Source organism: Indicator indicator, chromosome 7 (assembly GCF_027791375.1).
Source record: "Indicator indicator isolate 239-I01 chromosome 7, UM_Iind_1.1, whole genome shotgun sequence".
Lineage (NCBI taxonomy): Eukaryota > Metazoa > Chordata > Aves > Piciformes > Indicatoridae > Indicator > Indicator indicator.
In genome coordinates this window covers 13,382,282-13,408,282 of record NC_072016.1, presented here as the reverse complement: position 1 = coordinate 13,408,282, position 26,001 = coordinate 13,382,282, and the positions used below count along the sequence as shown (strand labels likewise).

Here is a 26,001-nt window from a genome sequence, read left to right as displayed (position 1 = left end):
CCCTCAAATATATTTTCTTATTTTGAAAACAATGAACGATCTTTTCCTACACTGTTTCCCTAACATTTACTACTTCTTCTCATGATGATCTTTTGGTTTTAAAGGTTTAAAGGTCTATGTCTTCTGTTTCAGTAACCAGCTTTTACCTTCCAATTACGTTTTTTGAATTAATTTTCTAATTTTTCTTATTAAGCCAGTGGGCTGTCTCCTCTTCACAAAAGAACACGTGGTTACTCAGCACCCAGAGCCAATTTAATTTGCTTGTGTTACTCTTTTACCATTCAAGAACGCAAACAGTGATACTCAGGCAACCAGTAATGAAACCCAGTAATGAAGCTCTGTAGGCAGCAGTAAGAAGACAGAACTGTGCTCTGACAGGTGTGACTTTTGTTGGAGCCAGCTAACACAGAGGGTTTGGCTATAGTCAAGATGGCCATGCATGCAAGTCTTTAAAGACTGGGAAACCACAGAAAGGATTTTTTTTTTCAGCTAAAAATAGATTTTGACAAACAGTTAATCTATTAGAATATTTTAAAACCAGCCTAATATTATTTTTAGTTTACTATCACTCATTTCAAACTATCTGTGGGATGACTTGGGGCTTTGAAACAACTGCCAAGCTGTTACTTCAATAGCCCTTGGGAAGAGTTTTAAAAATTTGTATATTGTTGTTGCTGGCCACCCAGGGATGTCCTGATGATTCCTAGCAGGCTTTCACATCAGCATACATTTATTTACTGAAGCTCGTTCTATCACATCTACACTAATACTGTTACCCAGGCTAATTAGATTAAAGCTAGCCTGGTATGCCTCAGCATGCTGCACTCGCACCTCTTAGCTGCAGTGTAGGCAACACCTATAGCCTGAAAACCAGGCTGTGCAGACAAGCACAAATGATGTGCAGTGATTTGTGGAGGGAGAAATCATACTCATTAAATATTAGCTGGAACCCTGAAGTTCCTCTTGCAGCTGCCTTAAACCAGCAAGTACAAAATTTTTTATTACATGCACTGACACAAAAACACCCCAACAGAGCAGAAGACACTGCTTGAGGTGATGTCCCTCTGTTGCCATCATAGTTTACAGTTTTCCATCTTCCTTTCAGCAAGAACTCCTCTTATAAGGCAAACTATGACAAAACACTGGGAGCTACATAGCCAATCTAACAGAAACAGGATAATGTCAGCAAGACTGACTGCAATAGCCTGCAGGCAGCATTCATTATGCTAACTTAACATATAGTATATTCTTCCAAGTTTATTTCCATAAATATTATTCAGTAAGTCAGCAAGTAAAAGAAGAGTTCTACCCAGGGATGAATTTTTTGCCTAAGCATCTGGCTATTCCTCTAGCCCCAAATTGCTTCCAGATTAACAACCTTGACTCTGGAATGAATTCTTACAAAAAAGACCTGGACTTGGCTTTGTGGATGTAATGCAAGAGAGATTTAACTTTTTTTTTTCCTGCAGAGGTTGACAGACTAGTGATGTATCAGAAAGTGACTTAATAGCTTCAAATAGCCTTTATTGCCAATGTTACTCAATTAAAATGCACATATATTTAAAAGTATTCCTCTCTGAATGTGCACATCTGGAAAGGTGCATGTTAGAAACATTACTCAGGTCATAAAAAAAAAAAAACAGGTTCATTTATTTATCTCTACTTACTTCTACGGCACATTTCATATAGGAAGAGATGTTAATCTACTAGCCACTTACAAAATAAACACGAGTTAAAAGAGGAGTCACAGCAAGACAACCTTCCTCCTTTATTTTTCCTTGAGCTGGACTTTGATTTTAACATCTTTGTGAAAATGATCCATACAGCAAATGTTCATTAACTTCTGAGCTAACCAGATGCCACAGTTCAAGAAGCCGGCAGGCAGACAAGTAGCTGCGTTGTAGAAAGCTGAATTTATAAGCCTGATTTTCAAATTATTCTTTCTGAATTTTTCATGCCTCACCTAATTTCATGGTCCTTTTCCCAGGAATTTTTATAAAACGAAAAGGAGACTTTGTATAAATTATGGAATTTTGAAAAGATACTTTTAATTAAAAAAAAAAACCCAAAACAACAAAAAGGGGTAATTTTGAATCCTATTCCCAGATAATCTTGATTTATGAACATGTTTACAAATACTATGTTAATTTTATTTCATGGCTTTGCTGAAGAGAAATAGCCTATATTTCTGAAGTGTAGATTAGTAGAGAGGGCAGAGAAACAAAAAATGCATATACTAAAAAAAAAAATATTCAAGAACTCGAAAAACGGTTAGAGAAAATCCAGTAGAAAGAGAAGTTAAGTTTCATTTACATAGAGAACTGTATTGTGTATTGGTGAACTAGACCAACTTGAAGAGACATTGCATCTAAGAAGTGAGAATGACCTTGCCCTTTTTGGTTTGTTTGTTGTATGCTTGTTTTATTGAAGAATGCCTTTGGGATCTGCTGGATGTCAAAGACTGAGACGTTTCCAACAGCGCATTCCATGCTGCACCTTAGGTCTATTGCTGCTCGGGATTAATAAATAAATAACTTAAGTCAGGCTATGGAGGTACCCATACTGAATATGAGTATATGGAGGTACTCATACTGAATATACTTCTGAAGGAAAGAAGTAAGTAAAATATTAAGCAACATGCTGATGAGAAGGAAAAGAGATTTATTACAATTAAAAGAAATAAATGCATATGTATTTTAAAAAGTTTTAAAAGAGCATTGAGCTCATAGAGAGAAAACTTTATGCTGATGCTTAGAGAGAAACAATAGCAGGAGAAATAATACTCCTGCGTTGAGTATTTTCTATTTGCACAATCATTTTATCTGTAAGGGGCACAACAGGCCTTTCAAATCTGCTTCCAGAGTTAATTTCTTATAGTAAAATGGCTGATACTCTGAAGCAATTCATTGCTACCTCATTTTTCCAGGCATTTGACTACTTTGGTCTAGAGCTGTTAGATGAAATTATATTTGTAGTTCCAGCTTACTGAATCAAATACAACTGCTTCACTGAGCATTGCAGTACACCTTTAGAAAGTCAATTACCATGAGGATGTCCTTCTGTCTTTCAAAGGGGAGAAAAGAACCATTAACCTATCAACCCTTATCAAGACAAGAAATTCTGATAACAGCCTATATATGACAATGCCATTTAATATAATATGAAAATGAAATGGAAAGTAAAGCATGCAAAGATACTAAGTGCTGCACCTTTATATTAGCACATATTTAATGCCCAATTCACATTATATTAGTATCAATGTTTTATGACTGTCAGTAGAATCACCTTGAATTTTAAATTGAAAATATGGATTTCTTTGATTTTACTTAATGTAATATTTCATTAAGCCTGCCAAAGGAACCAAATGAAACTATTAACAGGATGAAATATATTTTAATTTGGGTCAGCTGTAGAAGTCACTGACAGAGGTTTCTGGTGTATGACTAAATTTTGAAACTGTATTTTTAAAAAGGAACTTATGTCAATTCCATTATTTATTATGGCAGTCATCAACAAAACTCCTTGAATCCCCATTTCTTGTGCATCACTCAGTTTAATGCTTACTTCCTTTGTAGGCAAGATTTCTTTGTCAAGAAGAATGTTTTTTCTTCTGCAGTATTTTTCTTACATTTCAAATGGACCAGTCAAGTCCTTGTTTTGTAATTTTTACATCACCTGAAAATACACTATTTCCACCTCTCACAAGAGTATCTTCAAGTATCTTAGAAAGCTTGTTTCATTGACACAGGCTACTAAAATATTAAAATAACATGTTTAGGAAATCAAATGTTGCCCCATGAAATCTGCCATTTCTGAAAAAAAAAATTCTTTCTTCAATGAAATACACATAATTATATGTAAAACTGCTAAATGAATCAGCTGTTTTTTGTCAACCATTCAGTGATTACTATTATACAGAGTACTCTCAGAAATACTTTAAAATTACACATGTTCTGGCCATCATGTAACATACTTATTTTTTAATGTTAAATAGATTCCTATTTAATATATTCAAATGTCCTTAATAAAGTATTTTCTTGTGGAATTTACAGAACAGTGGTAAATTTAAGTTCTTTACCTAGGTTTGTTCACTATACCCTATGCATAAGCTTGAATGACACCCACCTACAATACCCAAGACATATTTATATTGTATGTGCATAGATAATACATGAAGGTAGCTCAATTGGATTTTAAATATGAAAACTTCAATGTGTTAAAGAATTCTCATTGTTTCTGAGGATTTCATCAATAAGGTAATAAACCTCTCATCTTTAAAATACTGTTAAGGATTAGGTGCTACATCCCCCAAATTAAACAGTTAGCGTTTCAGGCTTCTGCATCTCTGGTTTTACAATTATGTGCTAATCACAATTTACTCCTACCTTCCATCTATTTAGGTAATTGGGTTTATTTTCAACTGCATGTATCTAAAATCTAATCACACAGCTACAGTAAGATACATCCTCAGGCAAAGTGAGACTACAAACAGTCTTGTTTCAGACATGAAGAAACCACACACTAAATAAAAATAATATCGTTTTGATTATTAAATCTTCTTGGTCTACAAGAAGTATTCAGTCACAAACCCAGAGGGCCATTTAAAAATCAAAAAGCATTTACACAGAAGATCCATGGAAACCACAAAACCCTTTCTGCTGAGTGTTTCCAGCTACCATGCTTTTGTCATCAACTAATCAAACCCACATTTTAAGAGAAAAGATGAAACAGATTTCTGAAAGGAATTGTTTCTGATGTGAAAAGCATATAAGCAGGTTTTGAATTCCTCTATAGTCCATATTCACTATGCAGTACAGGAAGGCACTCTGTGCTTAATTTTGGTTCCCATGTTTTGATTTTTGGGGAATATTTTTAACATTTTAAGGATTTGCCACAGGTTAGTAAAGGAAAGGGGATGCCTGGAAGTTAAAAAAACCCCTAGTACCTCAGACATGATCTGCACAGAATGCTTTCAATCGTAAAAGAAGGCCTATGGAAACATTTTGAAGTGAAGTTAGTGCAAGGCATGGATGTTAACATCCTAAGATACATCCTAAATGACTTGATGTCTCAGTTCTGAAGACAGTACTTTTACACACCAAGGCTGCACACGGGAAAAATCTAATTTAAAAAAGTCAAACAAAGAAACAAACAAAGAAACAAATGTATTATGTAAGATGTTTTGTAAGGTTAAACACATGGCTTTTAATGTTTTCACATTTCTATCCTCATGTTATCTTTGTTCATAAATACTGGTTAGAGGAAAAAAAATTCAGTACTTATACAGAGCAGCAGAACATAATAGAGTGCCAGCCTCAAGACTGAGCCTGTACTCCACAAAGACTAGAGTTTCTGAGAATTTATGTACCAGAAAATTTAAATGAGATGCTGCAAAATATAGCTCAGGTGAAAATCACTAACTATTAAGATGAACCACTTCAATTTTCTTTTGCAATCAGAATTTTTTCGGAATATCAATTATCTAATTACTTGTGAATATTGACTTCAGCTTCCTTTTCAGAATAAGAAGATATATCAGAACCACTGTCACCTCCCAAGAATGATAATTCAGATTTACAGCTGGCCACATTTGTAACATTTATCTATAGTATATGCAACCACTACTTACGTCTCAACAGACTCATACAGAAAGGAAACATTAGAAATCCAAAATTTCACCCTTACCATTTGCAAAATAGAAAAAGCTTGCTTTTCCAGGCTTGTTTTAATGAAGAAAACCTTACATTAGGATTTATGCAATGTTATCCACTTCTACAACTTCCAATTTATCATCTTGACAGACATCCAGGTAGCCAAAACCGTAAAATGTTACCGACAAGGTGTTACTAAAAGTAACAAGCAGCAGTGAAGCATTAAAACATGATGGAAATAACTTTCCCTCATGGTTCTGGACTTTTGATTCTTTCTGGAACATTTTCTCCTTCACATTCCATACAACCTAATTCAATCTGCTAATGCAGAAGCAACAAAAAGCATCTCTTTTCATGCCATACATAAGAGAATGATTATGAATTACCCTGCTATTTAAATCATAGACAAACTGTATTCAATTAACGACGTGACTCCACAAAACCATGGAGATTTAAATTTACTGGTAAAAATTCAGATTGATGTCTTCTCCTTAATTTACTCTATTGAAAAGTAAGGAACAAAGGTACAATTGTGTGAGTTCCTGAGCGTCAACCCCAATTTTTAGCTTTAATGCTGAGGATTTTTACTCCTGTCGGTTTTAGTCTTACTAAGTTGAGCTACAGAAAATATTATATATATGATGATAGCATGAATGTTTGCTTTTATTTTGTTGTTTAAAAACTGACCTACACAGAAATCTATTTCTGGTGATCCATACCCCAGATTTTAACCAGAAGCAAAAACAAAGCTTTTCCATCATATATAAAAAGGTCAAAGGGTAAGTTTCTAAAAAAAAAAATCACATGGTTTCTTGGAGCACTCATCCAGAAGTGATTGTGAAATTTTGAAAGAAAAGGGCAAGCAAAGAGAGAGTTATCTTGACAAATAATAATTAAGAAATATTAATTAAAGCTAGGAATGACCCATCACTTACAGAATGTTACTGCATTATTAATGCAGAAAAAGGAATGAACAGCAGCCATTGCCATCTTCACAAAACTAGAAAAACCTTCTCATCACTCAACTTTCCTGGTCAAAAGGCCACCTAGGTTTACTAGAGGTGTTAACTGTTATCAGATTTGCCAGTACCAGAACCTCAGAAAAAAGTAAAGTGTTCTCTGTAATTGGAAAACATCCTCTTAAATACATGCAGAGAGAATATAGAATACAGTAATTTGCCCATGATTCCTGTTCCTTATCTTTTTGATTCATGAGAATGAATTTCACTGACATCAGTAATCCCAGAAATGAAATTCCAAAGCAGTATGCCTAAAGTAACAGAATCGCTTTGACTGGAAGAGACCTTTAAGATCCTCAAGTCCAACCTTTAACCTAATACTGTAGGTCACCACTAAGCCATGTCTCTGAGCACCACATCTACATGTCTTTTAAACATCTCCAGGAATGATGGCTTCACCACTTCTCCTTGGTCCTATTCCACCAGGCAGCTTTTCAGCTGCTCCTCACTGGATGGGGTTGTTGTGACCCAAGTTCAGGACCTAGTACTCCCCCTGAACCTCATACTATTGACCTCAGACCCCTGATCCAGACTGTCCAGATCCCTCTGTAGATCCTTCCTAAATTCAAGCAGATTGACACAGCCTCCTAAAACTGGTGTCGACTGCAAACTCATTGAGGGTGCTCTCAATCCCCTCATCCTGATTATTAATTAAAATATTGAAGCAAATAGGCCACAATACTGATACTGAGCTCTGAAGAACGCCACTTGTGACAGGCCACCACATTTCACCACAACTTTTTGGGCCTGTCTCCATGCATCCATTTTTTTTATCCTGTAAAGCTGGTTATTTCTTGTAAATAAACTCAGGTAGTATAGGTATATTTTCCAGCATTCCAGATGTCTGCAAACTCATCTAATATGAAGAGGCAAGGTGCTGTGACTGACTGCTCATGACTTCTGTAGTTAGCAAATACGACAAATTCAGGGACACTCCATAATGAACCTATGAAACGGATGACTGCAAAGGTAAAAGATTAACAGATAAACTAAAGCAGCAAGATGGCTGAATAAATTATCTGCATAAATTTGTGGATGACATTCTTAGTGAATTGCCTGTATCTACTGCTGTGACTATTTGTAATAAGCATAGCTACCAGACAAGGCATGCTGGAACTGAAAATTACTTCTTACATTTCATATGTTTCCCACAAGAATCATATAGAATATTTTAAGGTAACTCTCCGAAAACTCCGATTTCTTGACACTGATCATAAATATTGCAAAGAAAACACAAATGATCTTCACTTTGTACTCTGAAGTTCTTCTTCCTCATAATTAGTAGATAGAAAGTCAGGCATCTCATGGGGTCAGGTTTTCTTTCAAAGAAAACCTAAGCAATATTCACTTTCAGATAAATGTAAAATTTTGAATGATTCCCCGAGTACCATGTGTGATCCAATAATAATGACATCATTCCTTTGTTTGAATACCCAATCAATATAAGCATAAAGTTTAATCTGGCTATTCTAATTTGCTATGTTCTGTTAAATATTATATATTTAAATTATTTTACTCTCTATCATTAAAATACCAGAGAATTACCCGATTTTATTTGTAAGTAGCAATAAGCAATAATTTCCACCTCTGAACCAAAATCTTCCTGTGATTAAATATGTGCAACTCCAAGTGAAAACCTGTTGTGGGTGTGGATGTTTCAGAGCAGAGGCTGGCCTAATTTTTGTTATATTTTATATAGTAACATGGTACCTGAATAAAAATACCTGGAGGATCAGCATCCAGGTTTCACAAGACTCATAACATTTCCAAACACTGAAGGTGTGTTTGGAACACATTAGTTTCAGAGTCTCTTCTCTCAGAATTTGCTTGCATAATAAAACACAACATATTTTTTACAAGATGAGCAAGGCTGTAGGAAGTCAGCAGCAAAAGGTTTGGGAAAAGAGAACATTGCTAGGAAAAAAAATACTTGTTTCAGGAATAACAGAACTGTAGGGTGGGAATGAACATCAAGAAGTGATTTAGTCCACTCAAAAGCTTGGAGGCAGGGCCACATCAAAAGTCTACTATGACTGGCCTGGATTCATCTTATCTATGTGAACAAATTGCTTATGACAGAGTTTCCACAGCCTCCCGGGTAATCTGTTTTAATCGTCAAATATCTGCATAGTTTAAAATCTTTTTCTATTATCAACCTATTTACCCCCTAGTGCAACTTAAACCTATTCTTTGTTGTCCTGTCTTCAATAGTTTCAAAGAATTTAATTATCAATACATTTTAAACCTATCATCAATATTGTTGTTAACACTCATAACTTAACAGTGAAGGTCCCCAACTTTCAAGTGATTTGAGTTCATGTATTTCTTCTATTTTAATGTGGGGGGGGGTTTCCCTTTTTTTTTTTTTTTATGTGGCCGTCATGGTAAATAAGGGATTAGAATCTCTCTAAAAAATTTAAGCTGAGTGTTTCATACATGAGTCCAGAAAGTCAAGCTCTAAATAGACTATGAAATACCACAATTTTTGTGATGGCACTGCATGCATATTCTCTTTCCTTTCCCACCCTTTCAACTGTGGAACTGCTCAAGGGGCATGTCTCATGAACAGAGAGGTAATTTACTATGCCATTAAGAATAGGGTTAGAACAGAAATCACAGAAGATAGCTAAGGACAGATATGGACTTTTAAAATACATGACAAATTTTTTACCTACCTTGAGTTTTCTTGTCTCTTACCTTTCTGCAAGCTAGTGTTTTACTCTATTTTCTTTATTAATATTATCATCATTTCAGATGCCCTCATGACCCTAGTGATCTCTTTGAGACTTCCTGCAGTTCTCCCAAGGTCTGTATGTTCTGTTTCAAGACTCATCCTTTGCTTTTCATTAGATGCTTTCTGTATCACTTTCACACTCTCTATTTTATTCTGAGGCAAAATTTCATCTCCTAATGTACCTCATAATTTCTGTGACATGGCAGTTTATCAGGCTGCACAAAATACTTCACAATTCTTCACATCTTATGTTTGCTTGCAACTTTGTTTATGCTACAGTTAAACTGGATGTATACCAATGCCCACTTAAAATAGAGGTGCAACAAGCTTGGAGTTCCATCTTTATCATATAACAATTTTCCCAAGTAAGAATTTGTATTTAATTTGACTATGGGTTTATTTAAATAAAACAAAAGCTTCATTTTAAAATGTTCCTAATAAAAAAAAAAAATAGTACAATCATAGAATCATAGAACTGTTGAGGTTGGAAGAGACCTTTGAGATCATCAAATGATCCACCATTAAAAGATGGATAGCCTTTCCTGTAACTGTGGTGAAATTATTTCCTGCAGATGGGAATCTTAGTTCTTTGTCCACACTATGGCAATAAACACATTTTAAATTATCTCATGCATTTCTCTTTACAGCTTTTTTTACATAATCAAGTTTAATTTATATGACATCAGAGAATCATCTGAGAAAATGTTTAGCTCTTTCAAATCTGATAAAGTTTTCTATAAAGCTCCCATTGGAGTTTGAATATATTATCTTCAAGGATTTTTAGAACTTGCAAAATTCCCAATCAGCATTTTACATTTTGCCCAGGGCAGCATATCAAAACATGGAGCATTTTATCAAGCTTGTCCTACCCTCTAAGTTATCCTTTACAATTATGCATATGATTAGCTTGAATTCTAGAAAATGTTGAGGCAAGGAATAGTGAATCCTGAATTTCCAGGAAATACCTATATATGAACTCATGATAAAAGCAGCTGGAAAATTCAACCTAATATAGTTCTGCAGATCAGCATGTTGCAGTTATTCAGATTTCAAATCTGAATACCTCTCAGGAATCATTACAAGTCACCTGGAAGCTCACAGTGTTTCAAGCTTGTAGATACCATAACTCAATACAGTTGAAATTTCTAAGTTCCAAGAACACCACTCCCTCATTAAACGAAGAGTTATCACTCAGATGTTGTAATTTTCTTTTTTCTTTTTTTTTTTTTTTTGGCTACATTTGTCAACAGCTCTAGAGCTGAGGAAAGTTTCAGTTTAATGAGTCTTGACACATAACTTGTTAAGCTCTTTTATAGCTTGTTTACAAGTAGTAGGTTGACATAAGTTCCTTTCACAATAACCATAAACGAGGTATTTTCATCTATACTATCATAAAAAAAGCTACACTAAGCTGCTCAGACACTGTTCTTCAAACAAAGAGAGTAAAATTACACCTTCTACCCCAATATCTCTTAAATATTTGGTATTATTGGATTTCTACCCTGGAAAGCATCAACATTATGTGTATCTCACCTGTATGTTAGCTAATGAAGTTACGTAGTGAAGTTAAGTAACAAACCCCTTTGACTGCAATGCACCCTTGAAACATGATCAAATCAAAGAGGAACCTCTATTCCAGGCATTCACATTTGATAGTGCATTCAGGGCATAACTGAAGACTAGTGTTACCAGCTCGGAAATAAGAACAAACTTTTGAAACACTTCCAGTCTGAGTCACCATTCACAAGCCAGATGAAACATAACTAAAGGTAAAGTGAGTGGGTCTGTTGCTGTCATGCTTTTGATAGCACAATAATTCAATCACTCACCTTAAAAGTGAAGAAGCAAAGTTCTAATCACTTTTGCTTCATTCAGTGTATTCATGAAAATACTCACACACTGTGACACCATACACTGGCAGTCCTGTACTGCCTGCCATGAATCTTTACATGGCCTCTACAAAGTGGAACAGCTTTCTCAGGGTAGCACTGAAAGTATATTGCTACTGTGAATCTCCTTCATATTTTAGTATTTTGTTTTTACTGAAAATGTTCTTTTGCAGAACAATTAATTCAAAGCTGAATTAAACATTTTCTTTGACCTAAAATAATTTTCCCCTATATGGCGGAAATTTATTTAGTTTCAGGCTGAAATTGAATAAGAAGAATTCATGAAAATGTTTCCCTTGTTACTGTTTCATACTCCTTTTCCACTGCAGAGATTTCAGTTACATTCCTAGCTAGCAATAAAATGGCTCTGGCTATAATCCACGACTCCCTCTGACCATATATCAGGTTTTTAAGAGTGATCATGTTGAACAGCTTGAAATATCAATATGTCCCTAAAGTATCAAACCAACTTCCAAGTTAGGTTCTGCAGTCCTCTCTCTCTATCTCATTCATAATGAACAGTGTGTTTTGTTCTTAGCCTTCTGGGTTTTTTGCTGTCTATCCATCAGGTGAAAGATTCTTTCTGGTTATTCTGGCTGAAGTCCTACTATTGCAGTTCTTTGTGTCTGGTTGGATTTTTGGGGACTTGATGTGGTTTTTTGTTTTGTTTTGAGAACTTTCTTAAACTGGTGGACTGATATGACACAGTACAGTCTGACTGATAAGATCAATATTTCTGGTGCTACTGTTGTATCACTAGCTGTGTTGTGCTATCTTTGAATGTCAGAATTATTAAAATTATCTTCAGAAAACAGCATTGTTCAAAAGATTTGATCCCTAATTAACCCCCCCAAAAAATCTTGGAATGGCTCTTATGCTTAGATTATTTTAATATAATAATATACTAGCTTATTTTGATGTTATGAGTCTTATTTTGGTGAATAAAACTAAAACTAATAGCTGGAAGGAAAATATGGCTGCTCTTACAACCAATTTTTATCAAAGGCAAAAAATTTAAAATTGTATTTCAGCAATATGGGTGTTCTCCTTCCTGGGAAATATGATAAATACTGAAACAAGAAACATGGGAATGATGATTTGCAGATAACATGTATGAAAGCAGCTGTTACACATTTGGTTCTTTTTAGGAATTATGGCCTTGTCTTATGGTATTGAGGCTACTAGATGCCTTGCAAATACAGGAGGATTGCAAAAACTTCCATTGTTCAATAATGAACCTAATTACAGCACAATTTGAAAATCATCTACCAACTACACACTGGAAAAGACAATTTTTTAGTCTTAACTTCCAAGGACTAACGTAAGAAGTGTTGATATATCAGAGGCCTTAAACTTCCTGGTGACTGACCCTGCCCACATCCAAATATTCTGTCCTCTAAGCAAGAGATGCAATAGAGTATTTAAATTATAGACAACTTCCTTGAGCATGGTATAGCAGATTTTCAGTGAGACAGTTTGCTTAGTGTGCCATGCAACTGGTGGAAGTATTCCTTACTTGGAGACAGCACTTCTACTTACTCTCCAATAACAGAATTGTGTCTAGTCTAATGGTAAAGAATGAACAATAGAGATCTTCTCAGGGCTTCCAAGAATCCTGCCCCATGACATTTCCAACTTATTTCAACAGAGATAAACTATAAAGAGTTATTAAGGAAAAGGCAGATAATCCTTTGGGACAATCAGTCCTACATTAGCCCAGAAGACCAGTCACATCCTGGGCTGCATCTAAAGATGCATTGCCAGCAGATCCAGAGACCTTTGGAGGTCCCTTCCAGCCTGGATGATTCTATGATTAAACTTTATAGGGGTGGTTTGGGATATTCACGGTGGGAAGGAAAAATGATCTTCCGTGGATCAAGATCAGAGGCATTAATATTTAAGGGCACACCATAAAGAAGAAAACAATGGACTGAAATTGCTATTTTTCACCTGACCTCTTTCGCTCTCCCTCTCATCATTGTTTGATATCAGCAGACACGAATTCATGAGAGCCACCGCTAATGAAAAATGCACTAGAACTTAACTGGATTTCAGAGCAGCTGATGTCAAGGAGAAAAGTAATGTCTGTGTCTGTCAGAATGTAAATTTAGTCACTTCATATGATTCACACTCAAAATCCAGAAAAGAACGTGGCCAAGAAAATGCCTTGACATATTTGGCAAACTTGATGTTTAATAAAGAATTTGTTACCATGGTCAGATTTTGATCCCCCACTACGCTGTTGTTATGCTGCGATAAATGATAGCCTTGTTATCAAAGCTAATAAATCAATCATAAGTTACAACTTCTAAGGGAAATTTTCTAGATTCTGAGAGCAACAAAGATAATTTTCTGAAGACACTCTTGACTTCAAGAATATTATAAAGTCTTAGCTATTTTTATTCTAGGTTTTTCTCTGACAAAGGACATAATCATTCTTAAAAGTAGTTAATATAAGAAATCTTTAGTCTTTATAGCTGATGTGGTTTTAGTACCTCATTATGGTATAAAAACATCATGTGCCAGTTTTCAATGACATTAATATTGTTGTGTGCAATTCAAATTCAAGAAATAGCCTGCTTTTTTGGCAACTTATTCAGTAAAAATTGCCATATTATCAATTTCTGATGGAAAGCACACAGCAGTAGATTAATTTGTGCCCATGAGTTGCTTTCTAACTTGTCAGAATTCAGATCAAGCATCCAAATGTTCATCCTGAGACAAGCAGGGTTAACATTCTGAGCAAACAGTAAGGAGATGCCATGACCTCTGTGGTATCAGACAAGTCTGTAAAAATCTCCTCACTGCAAGGCACAGGGATTATCACTGAACTGGCTGACACAAACCAAAGGAGAGAACTTTCCTGGATTTGAAAGTTTAGCATGGTTTCTCCTTTTTGCAGGGGAAAAAGGTAGCATAATTCAGTGTTATAAAGATACAAAGCTACTGCTTAGCTGGATGCTATTGATTAATGTTTAGGTTGTTGAGAGAAATAATGAGCCAGGGAATGACTGCAAAGAGCTGCTGCCACGTTCACGAGAGAGGAGGAGGATGCAAGAACAACTTTATCCCATCTTGTACATCCATGTGATCAGGATGTAGGTTGTTAGTCATTACCACATCATAAACACTGCACACAAGCAAGACCCTTGTGTTGCTGCTACTTCCAACACACGACTCAGTCCTCTGGAAGTGTATGGATGATGTACAGAAACTTGCCCATATACAAGCTCATGTAGAACAGCAGACACAAAAACACAGGTACATGCACCTACACATCTATTACCAGGTAATACAGTTCAATGGAACAACTTCAGTGGTTCTCACCTACTATTTCTAGGTCTTTTCTGTGCAAGTAAAAATACAGTTAGGACACTTAAAGATATATGAAATATGCAAACTGCTTTCTCATTCTAAAATGATTCTTAACTTTTAAAATTAAAGTTGAAAACAATAAGAGAATGAAATTGAAGCCATTGGTATTGACTGTAAGCTGAGTGTGCTGCTGAAAATTCTTTTAATTTCCCTGGGTTATGATCATTCCCAATTCTCTATGTTCATTTTTAATAGCTACAGTACGAAGCCTAGTGCTCTGAATAGAGAAGGATGTACAATCTATTCCTAAACTGCTACTCCAGCTACATACACAATTTTTTCTAAAGCACTGTATGAAGTTCTTTTCCTAGAAGCCCCACAACTTTAGTAAGAACCTTTTAAAAAACTCATCAAAGTATGCTACATAATTAGCAAGATGAGACTCAGGAGTGACATCACCTGTTATACACTTTACAGTTGATTCTGCAACTTTATCTATGCACATTGCTATTTTTTCATGACATATATAGATTATTAAGAATCTCAGTAATCTGAAGTCTGCCATATTAGTTGCCTTGCAACATGTTAATTGAATGAAAGAGGATGGAAGAACTTAGGAGACATATTTGTACCTAACCCTAAGATAAAAAGTAACTTAATAACCTTTCTCCTTAACACCAAACCCTGGCCCATCTGGCAGCTTAATTATTTTTTATTTCAATGTTTAGAATGCAATTCTATCCAGTAGTTATTAAAATTACACTAGTCCACTTTTCCACCCCCTGTCTTTCTGGAAGGGAATGACGCTAGCAGAACATCTTTCAGAAATATTTTCTGCTTGGTCTGTACTCCTGCCTAATCCATATGTGCACAGAACATCACGTGAAAAATGCATGCATGTATCAGGTACTAAAAACTAATACTAAATGTGCCTCAGCTTGGGATGATGAGAAGATTTGTACATTGCAAGTAAATGCTGAATCTTGCATGCCCCTTTGTCTTTGCTGGCATAATCTGACGTCAGGTGAGTCAGAAGCCAAACTCTGCCAGGTTTACCAAATGTCCACAGAGGATGAACAGATAGAATAATTTATTTCTGTTAAGAATACCAGAGAGTATGTTTTACAGGAAGCAATTTCATTATCTGTTGAAGTGCTAGGGTTCAGTATTTCAATACACAAAAGTTGATCCACCTCATTAGCATGCAGGCACATTTAGTGAAAAATGGCAGAGCTGTTGTGGTAGATTCGTTATCAAAGTTACAGGCCCTGAGAACTTTAACTCTCTTAATTAATAGATAATATAACATATCTAGTATATATAATAAAAAAATATAATGTATAATATATAACATAATGTATCATACATGATTAATCTATAAAAAGAGGCAATTTTCAAAATCCTATTGTTATGAAGAACAAGTACCAGTAAAATCGCACTGCAAAAATATTTCAGCTTTGATCACTGTATCTAGAACAGAGAAAATAATAGAGAACCATAATTTTACAGAATAGAATCCACTGTGCCACAGCTCAAGGAAAACTAGGAGGAAAAGATCAAATGAATATGCAAATAGCAGGCAGAGAAACTGAGGCAATTTTCTGCTAACAGGCAAGGTCTCCTTCTAGATTTTTTTTTTGGGGGGGGGAATATCAGCTACTACTTAGAGTGGATCAAGTTCCTTGGAAAAAAAAATGTGGTGAGAGAATGTTTACAATTTCTTGTTAAATTCCATGACACAGGTTTATGCATTGATTTTTTTGGCACTAGTCCCTACTTACTGACTCATTCCTTATGTCTCATATAGCAAGTGTATATATAGGGAATACAAAAACACTCGTAAGTGAACTGTTGACCCAGTCTATCATATACATCCATCACCAGAAATGACCAAAGGAGAATAGCAAAGTATTACAGTTCTTGCCAAGAGTATTCATGTACTTGTGCTCAACAAAACCTGAACACAAATAAAAATACTTCTATTGGCAGGGATTACTGACAAACTACCTCTTGTTTAAAAGTGTCTTGCACACTGTGTTATATGCTTCCTAGCACTGATGGTCCTGACATATAAAAACCAGTTAACTCAATCATCATTTAAACAAATCTTATTACATTTAGCTATCTACTGGTATCAAATGGAGACAAATCCAGACCTGGACAAACTGTGATTTTATCTTTTATGTACCTGAGGCACAATATGCATAATGGCTGGCATAAGCTTATAAATACAAGAATACTGTCTAGTTAAAATGTTTCTTACACTGAGATATAAGCATCTTAAATGGATTTTATGGCTATATTATGATACAGAAAATTCTGATTTTATTAAAACCAGGATAGTTAAAGTGTCCATAAAAATGATCATTATCATTCTACAAGAACAACAATTACTAATTATGATTTTGGTATTTTCTTGCTTAAAGCAATTTTTAATTTTCCATATACTGTGACCATTTTCTACATGAAATTGATCCCTACTACTTTGAATCTAGTACTAACCATTATGAAATCACATTAGACATTTCAGTGCTTGTGTCTCTAGGACATATGGTGCTCTGAGTGAGAAAAGGAACTGATTTCACTTAGCTATTAAACAATTATATTCATGCTCTCTTAAAGCTAAAAGGAGGTTTAGAAATTCTATTACTAAACTTAAAATATTTACTGTTTATTTTCACTGAAAACTTTAATGTGACTGGTACAAGGATTCTAATGAGAGTAATCTTTGCTGTAACCCGATTGCCTATTGTTTTCCAACTCAAACAAGATTTGAATTTCAAGAACATACACTATGCTAAGTCTGTGTAACCTGTAACAATTTTCTACCTTAATAGCCACACTGCGGCATTTGAAAATTGGCAATTATTTCTTTTGCCATGAGCTGAGTGATACTCTCTTCTGTGAAGAATGGTATAGTAAATCATAGACTAGCAATTCAGGCACTCTCAGTCAAAGTATAACCTCTTGCTTACACCTAACAAAGCTAATACAGCTCTTCTCTTCAGCATACAAATTTTATGTTAACTTTAATCAATTTTATGCTTTCTTCAATATAACCCGGTTTTTAGTACAAAACTAATCATGTCAATAAATATTTCACTCAGTAGAAGCAGAGAGCAACTTCCGAAAGACTTTTAGAAAGTTTTGACAACCTCACACAACCATCTGTAAATGCTACTTAATAAACATTCTGTGTTCAAAATAAAATAAGCTAAGTCTGTTAAAAGGAATGCATGAGTGTGCACTTTACACAGCAAAGCCATAGAAAGTAGAATTTGCATTTCTTGTCCTTCATTATAAAGCTGAGGTGTCAACTGTAAATTGACCATTCAGAGCTTTCCATAACCTGTATGGAAAGAGAGGAACCTCCATGAGACAGTTCATCCTGTCCTCATGCAAACATTCAAGACACATGGAAGGAACTGCTCTTTGGAAGTTCCTCTTTCTCCTCCACTAGAAAACTTTAGCTAATATCTAACTTTTTCATGGCTAAAGTCAAAAAAGATGAATCCATCTTACATTCCTTTGGTTGGAAATCCTAGTTTGTGGTAAGTTGTTGCAGTGGTGTTTTGGGCTTTTTTGCTTTTTTTTTTAAATGTAGATGGACTATTTTGGCTTGAAGTTTCAGCATCTCACAGGCATCTGGTTAAAATTCTTACTGCATTACAACTGCCATATGTAACCTGTCTCTCTTAGAGACACGTTAGACTGCTGTAACAGTGTGAGAGCTGAAATCCCCGTCCCACACCGACAATAACCAGGCTAGCTCAGTCTGGAAGTAAATGAAAGCTGTATTTACAAGCAAAACTACAATCTATGATGAAATGCAATGAATATGTACAAATATACACTATTCACAACATTTACAAATATGTACAATCAACAGAAAAACACAACCAAGCCCCCTTTGCTTCCCCCAAGGGGCCTTCCGCGAGGGGCCTCCCCCCCAGCCAGAAGGAATGCCCCCCAGGCCCCCCTGGTAGAACGCAAAGAGTCAAGAAGCAGAGAGGCTGTTAGACTTAGCTTGTCAAGGTCAGTATGTTATCTTCAGCCAGAAAAGAAGCAGCAGCAGATAGAAATCCAGCAAGCTGAGACCCAGACAGCCCAACTCCCCAGCCTTGTTTTGAGTAGAAATTCTTAAACATTTCTATCTCTCCAAAGGAAGTGTTTAGAATAATCATTATTTTGCTTTCTTACACCCAATAAATTCTTTCACTTTCTCTGCTTGAACTTTGTGAAGAAAAATGAAAAAGTCTTAAAACCATCACAACTACTCCATCTAGAAAGCTGACAGGGAGTCCAGACTTTCAGTAGCTCTTGTAATAGTATTAGATCTCCGTTGATGAATGAGGAAGGTTACTAGGCAATCAATATGGATATGAGCAAGATTTGCAGCAGAACAGATAAGGGTAAAGTCAGAGCCCTTATCACACAGTTTCTGATTATTAAATAATGCCTTAACCCAGAAGCAAATCAGTTTTTATTTTCCATAAGAAATCAACATAAATATTTGAATTGTTCCTGTTCAGGTCAAGGTATCTGAACCTAGCCAATATCAGTTCCGCATATTTAATTCCCTTGCACAGAGTTATCTATTAGCATACAGTAAATATTCAGATCTTTAGACACACCTAAGTGACTCAATTCTTTATGGTTCCTATTTATAGTCTGTAAAAAGTAAAGAATACAGAAATAAAAAGGAGACTTTCTTTAAAATTCATGGATTAGGAGTACATTTAAGAAAAAAATATACTCCATACCTGAGTAGTGGTTGCTTTGGATAAGAAGGTTGATCACTGTTTTGGCATGACTGAGGTTTTTTTGTGACTTGCTTATAAATATTCCTGGCAGTTACTCCAATCCATAGCATAGTAGAGAGTGTAGAATAATGTAACACTATGCCAACCTAAAAAAAAGGAGCAAACAGTTAAACATGTCAGCAAAAGAATCAGTAATATCAGAGTTTTATAAGTATCTTATGGCAGAAGTATATAAGCAAATATTTTTTTAACTGAATTTGTAAATGTATCAATTTTTATCTTTCTTTCTGGTTATTTCTAACCAGGGAAAACACTTTTAAAAAACAGATTAAATAACAGATTCCATCTATCATAAACAATATATGTGACAGCAGATGGTATGCTGTGAAATCAAGACTGTAAAGACATTTGTTTCCTAAAAACCTGATTAATGACAACTTTCTGCACCTAGATTTAAAGTGACACAAAACTTAGTTTGTGTTGCAAGCTTTGTTAGTTTATCATGACAATGCAATTTAAAAACTAATGAAAGGCCAGCATTTGTGTTTGCTATTAAGCTACTCTTTTATTTCATTTTTCAGGACTATCCTGCTGTAGGTCTCTCTCAGCTACATATAACCAAAGCTGACTTCTTGTAATGGGATCAGTGCTGTTTGCCTAAAACCAGATTATTTTCAGACATATTTCAAGGAAGTTATAAACTTGGCCCTACAATTTTTAAAATTAAATGACAGATCCTGGCATCCTTCCTTGAAAGCAAATGCAAACTCCTCACTAGTGTTATTATCATCCTGTCCCCAAGAAAGTAGCGTGTTTATCATGGGAAGTAAAATAAAGTACAAACACCTCTAAAATACTAACATCTTTGTTATGTTAGTAATTGTTATTCATTACTATGGAAACAGTAATTGGAATTTTATCCAATCTCCAGTGCTTTATTACATCAGCTAAGTCTCCATCTGATTATATAAAATGAGGTTACCTTTGAAGCAATAATCTGACATTTTGCAGTGACAAGTAAAATATTGCTATAATTGGAAAGCACATAAATGTTTAAGGAATACAGAGAATTGCTGAATAAAGCTAACGCATCTATTATAACGATTTATTTGAACTAGAGCTCATTTTTGCTCCACTTAAAACAAAATAATTGATGGGTAAAGAAAGTAAGTCAATGAATTTTGTTTTTGTTCAGTAACATAGCACAAAGCTTGAAGATAGCAGTGAATATCACCAACAGAACACCCTTTGTAATTTTCTCTGGGACTTGTCTGACACATCAGACAAGGGAGCATAAAGCCTTTGTAGCTGTTGTCGCTTGAGGTAAAAGCAGCGGAAATAAGAGAATGAGACAACTTTGTACCATCAGCTGGCAGACGCTGCCAGTTCAGTGGCTAGTGCTGTCTGGACTTAGTTCATATGCGGCTTGCAGCATTTCTGTAGGGATGCAGTGAATATGACTATGAGCTGGGGGGAGGGGGGACGGGGAGTGAAAAAGTAAGGCAGAAGGGAGAAGACGAGGAGGAGGAGAAAGGGGGAGAAAAAAAGATGTGGGAACCATGAGAAACAACTGGAAAGAATCTAGAGCTTTGGTTCATAGCCTCTTTTGCATTTCGACATAGCACTGCTACTATATATTCAGTAGTTATTCTACACAAGTATGCCAAGGAGTCCATAAGAATATGAACAGCAGGTTTGTGAGAAGGCACTTACATGTGAAATCCTGACAACATATATAGCCATATATGCAGAAATGATCAGCTGCTAAAGTAAGTAAAATTCCTAAATATAGTATGATAAAATGATTTTATTGAACTTTCAAGGAGGCAACTGAACTGAAAATATAATCAGTATGCCACACCTTCATCAGATTACTTTTCTTCACAGTGTGCTCATATTTCAGCAACTTAGTTCCTTCTGATACATGGACAAATTGAACACAGACAAAAGACAGAAATGTTATCTTCTTCTCTACTAGCTCTTTAATAATATGCTATTTTCCTCTCAAAACCCCAAAACCTAGCAAAACAAACAAAATCATTTGCATTTCTTGCTTAAAGGAAAAGAGGATATATGCTGATGACACAGGAGCTCTTACAGATTTGAAGGACAATGATGAAAATCTGGAGATAAGATATATATGACACAACCAAAACATGGAAGTTGGAAGGGTGCACTGAGCTGTTATACTAAATTCCAAAGGAAATTACTTCTGCGTGGTAACGATTTTTGTTTCTCACTTCCCATCACAAAGTACGCTTTCTGGACTAGAATTTTTCCTCTTATTAACCCATTAATAATATTTAATAAAGAAAAGCTTGTCACACCTCATCCTGAAAATTCAGTGTTTCAAAGTAATGGGCTTTGCTCTCTGCTTTCCTTCTCCGTATCTCCACAGTGATATCAGTCATAGCATGGAGATGTATTTTCCTCACTGCTGCACTTAGGAGCTGTGGCTGCATGCTTTTTTGGTCCCCTTCAGTAGGCCCATCTCTTCCTAACTCTCCTAAGCTAGGAAGACATCTGAATCCTACGCTAGAAATATGCAAGATAACAACTCATGACATAGGAGGGGAAGACAAGGCTCAACAGAATGGGGAACAGCACAAAGATAGTTCTGTTCAGCAAATTCTCACTTAACTCTGTTAGCAAAAACTTAAGAGGCCAATAAGCAAATGCAAACTAAGTACCCATGTGTTAACTCAAAACCATTTTCACTACAAGTAGAACTTTTGTATTTCATTTAAAATTGTGTGGGAAGGGTCAAGTCTTCCACGCAGAACAGAGGATTATGCTTGAATATATAAAAGTAAGACCTTATTTGTAAGGTGTTCCACTGACAGGCTGAAAAGAACTGTCAGGACACACACATCGAAGACAGATTGGCACCTAAAGATATTTAATAAGCACACTTACACGGTGAAAATTCTCCTCTTTTTTTGGACTCATTTTTCCATGTCCTGTGCTCTTAAACCTCTTACCTTCAGGAATAAGCTCCAGCCTACTGAATAAAAGACTATGCTTTTCTATAGTAAGATGTTGTTGTCTGTAAGTGCTCCTTCAATAAATTCCAGTACCTTAGAGGTAACTGAAGTTCCACATCATGCAGTTACCATGGTAATGGCCAGAACACACATTTATGCAAAACATTTTGGAGCACGAAGCTCTCTTGATCAGCTTCAACTTGCACACAAAGGTCTTTGTTTTTGTCTAGTATTTAATTTAATTTCTCTGTTTCCAGCTGTAATCATACCTCAGATAAGACTGTCCTTCTGCAGCCAGTTCTATTTAAATGAGGATATGGATATGCACTGACATTCCGATTAAATAACTAATCCTGCACTGAAAGTGATTCTTTTCTGTGAGATGAAGGGATTCAGGAATTTCTCTGCAGTCTAGACCAGCACTGGATGTGAATATTTCATGATCTTAAAACATTTAGCCTTAGAATAACCTCATGTTTCCTTTACAGACAGAATTTAGAGCAAGATGTTGAGACCCACAAATCAGGTACCTGAGACCAGGCACATCTAATTGCATAGTGTGGAAAGTTTTTAGTTGTCATAGGTTGCTTTGATTAAAGTTTTCAGCCACCTAAAGTCCTGCTTGTGCTTCAGCACTCATCTCAACAGTGCTGAAAAATGCAGCAACTTTCTCACCAAAGACCACTCAAGAGTTCTTAAATAGCATTCTTTGTTTCAGACACCCTAACTGGCAAGCCTGATCACAGTACGTTAATTTCACACCCATGCAGAAAGAATTGCTCTTTTCCTTCTCTTTTTGGAGTATTTTTCTGCCTACCACTGCTACCTGAGATGTGGTGCATAGCTCTTAGGATCTCCTTAGTTTAACAGGATTCAAATGCAAATTATGGACTTCCAAAGGGTAGTACTCTAGCTTCTACCCTACCAGCTAGTATGCAACGGGCTTTGCCTTTCTTGCTGAAGATCATCTGCTCTACACAAAGGAATTCACAAGCAGTTTCACATAGGAAACTTGTCAGGGAGAAGGAAGATCTGAGCCTTTCCTAAATTTACATGGAGACTTATCTTCAATAAAACATACAGGTGGTACTTGGAGTGTGATCAAAATGATCATGCCACTCAGTGACCAGCCGCTAGGATAAAAAAAAAAAATATGATTCTGCCTCAATCCCTAACTTTTCTGGCTCCTGAATCTTGTGCCCCTAAGCATATTCATGCTTTAACATGTTGAACCAATTGTTTGATCACCTAGCATTCATAGCTTCATGGCTATTATACTCTATGGGAATGCAGATGACGTGAGACTGAAGTCTTTCAGACAGAGGGTATAGATTCAATCCCTCCCACACATGGGGAATGATCCAGCTACAGTTATGTCTCCTGCCTCATTCCTTATATGAATGGTATAATCCCCCCCTCTGCATTTGGAAGAAAGGTAATCTGAGACCCAAATTCTGGGAGATGGAAGGAGCTGACTACACCTACTGGCTGGCTAGCATACTGGCTCTGAATAATCCTATTCTGCCTTTCCTAACACAACTTTTGCCTTGCATGAAAGACGTTGCCATAAACTAGACTGGGTTCTACATCAACAGCAAGCATTCAGTGACACCTAGGATCACATTCAAGGATAATCTATACAGTCTGTAGATAGAATTCACACAGGGAATCTGTGAAGAAGTGATTAACTCTTCCAGACCATCACTCTAACACCAGTTTTCTTTATACATCATGAAGACTGCATAGAACATGCAAGTGAGACTGTCTATACAAATCCTCTTTGAAACAGGTCTGCAGGTTTGAAAGAGAGATTTAAATTTTCAGATTTCGGATAAAAATAAGTATCTCACCATCTTTCCAACACATTTTTTTTGTGTAATTACCTCACCTTCAAGGGGATGTGAAGGTTATTCCAGCTATCTGTCACAGAAAATGGGTCCATTTCCATAGGATTAATTCCTGCTGCTAAAAATTAAGCTGGGACAACTCGTTTAGAGGGAGAAGGTGATACAAATGAAGTTATTTTAGAACCACTCTTTCATGTTTCATTACAAAGGATAAAAATTAACTCAGTCTATTATTTCACTTGGGTAAGGATGCTGCAGTGAAATTTGTGTGAAAGTTTAAGGGATAATTACAATAAGAAAGATGGAGGTTCACTAACTCTAACACCACATTTCTGTTAGGACAGAAATTGCTCACACATGGAGTCTTCCTAGGAAACAAAAAGTGCAAATTACATTGCTGCAGGGTGAAGCTGTGTTTTGAACTGTAGCAGACAGAAAGGCACCTGTGCTATAGCACCGGTAGTGTTACACGTGGAATATAACTAATATTTTAGCACTGCTTGAAGAACTAACTTTTTTTAAAAAAATTATTTTTAAACCTTAACATCAGATTTTTCCAGAACTGAATTAAAAAAAAAAAAAAAAGAAAAAAGAGACAAAACTTAGACTTGATGGACCCACAAGCCCAAAACAGCTATAGAAATATACATTTCATCAGACTGAGTGATTTAATGAATTGCTATGTTCCATACACAGGAGAAAACGAATGCTGGTCACCCAACCACAACTTAGGCAAGCTCTAGGAAATGTTCAAATACGCGAGCTTCTTGGGAAACCACCAGTAGTCTAACTTTCCTACCTCCTAGCTTTAGCACTCTTGAATGTTAATTCAGAGTAATACTCTCAGGGTTATTACAGGAAGAGACAAGCAGTGAGACTAACAGAATTTTGAAAAACTTCACTGTCAGTAGGCAAGAAAGAGTCCATGGTGGGGTGCAATGTTCTGGGAGTAAACATGTGTTACTGGCTATCATTTTGCTTTAGGTTCTTGGACCATTAGCTCTACCTAATTACATAATACAATTTCTACCAGGAACCAGAGGACTGTGTGTCTTGTGTGTCCTGTATCTTTCCTGTATTTTACCTGCTGATGATACTGTCTCTTGATATAGCACGGTGTCAGGTAAATAAATAACTTTTAGGAACTCATTAGAAGGCATAGGTGAATGGATTCATTCTTTTTTTTCTAAGTATCCATGATTCTTGGCAGCTCCAAATCTATCCCTATACCATAGCAAGAAACAGCTGTCACTGGTAATACATTTTATGAAGATATTCCTGTAGCTTATGTATTACTCATAACAGATTATTAATAACTCATTTATCTCAATCAATTTTTCATTATCACTGTTAATACTGCATTGTTATCACGCAATCTGCAAAGTAAACACCCAGACAATAATTGCAACAACAGATGGTCATTTGTGATTGTGTAATTACATGGCCATGGCTGCCCTACAAACTAATCTGTTACCCTCACTTGCAAACTGCAGATAAAGACAATGGTAAGTGATATTTGAATTTGTCAGAACTCACAGATTAATTATGACACGATATGCTAGATATTGTTGGATATTTATCTCAGAATAATCTAGTGGTCAGCTGTGTTATTTAAGTGAATACCATGTAGACTTTGCACATAGAACATTAAAGATGCTTATAAGTCAACATGTGCTATTGATGGTCATGCACTAGTATAGGCAAAAGGCTTCCAAAGCATCTCACTGAAAATTAGAGTGATAACTCTTGCACTAATTATGCAAGTTTTGCAATGACTCTGCTGTTGACTGGTGACTTTT

At 35.8% G+C, this 26,001-nt stretch overlaps 1 protein-coding gene across 2 annotated transcripts in view; it reads right to left on the bottom strand.

Moving 5' to 3' along the window:
- The window catches only part of LOC128967977 (adhesion G protein-coupled receptor A3-like), a 257,561-nt gene that overhangs the window by 8,147 nt on the left and 223,413 nt on the right, over positions 1-26,001 (bottom strand). For both annotated transcript variants that reach the window (XM_054382291.1, XM_054382292.1), the window contains one exon: positions 19,372-19,517. In XM_054382291.1, the coding sequence (XP_054238266.1) occupies positions 19,372-19,517 (146 nt within the window). The remainder of the gene's footprint in view (positions 1-19,371; positions 19,518-26,001) is intronic.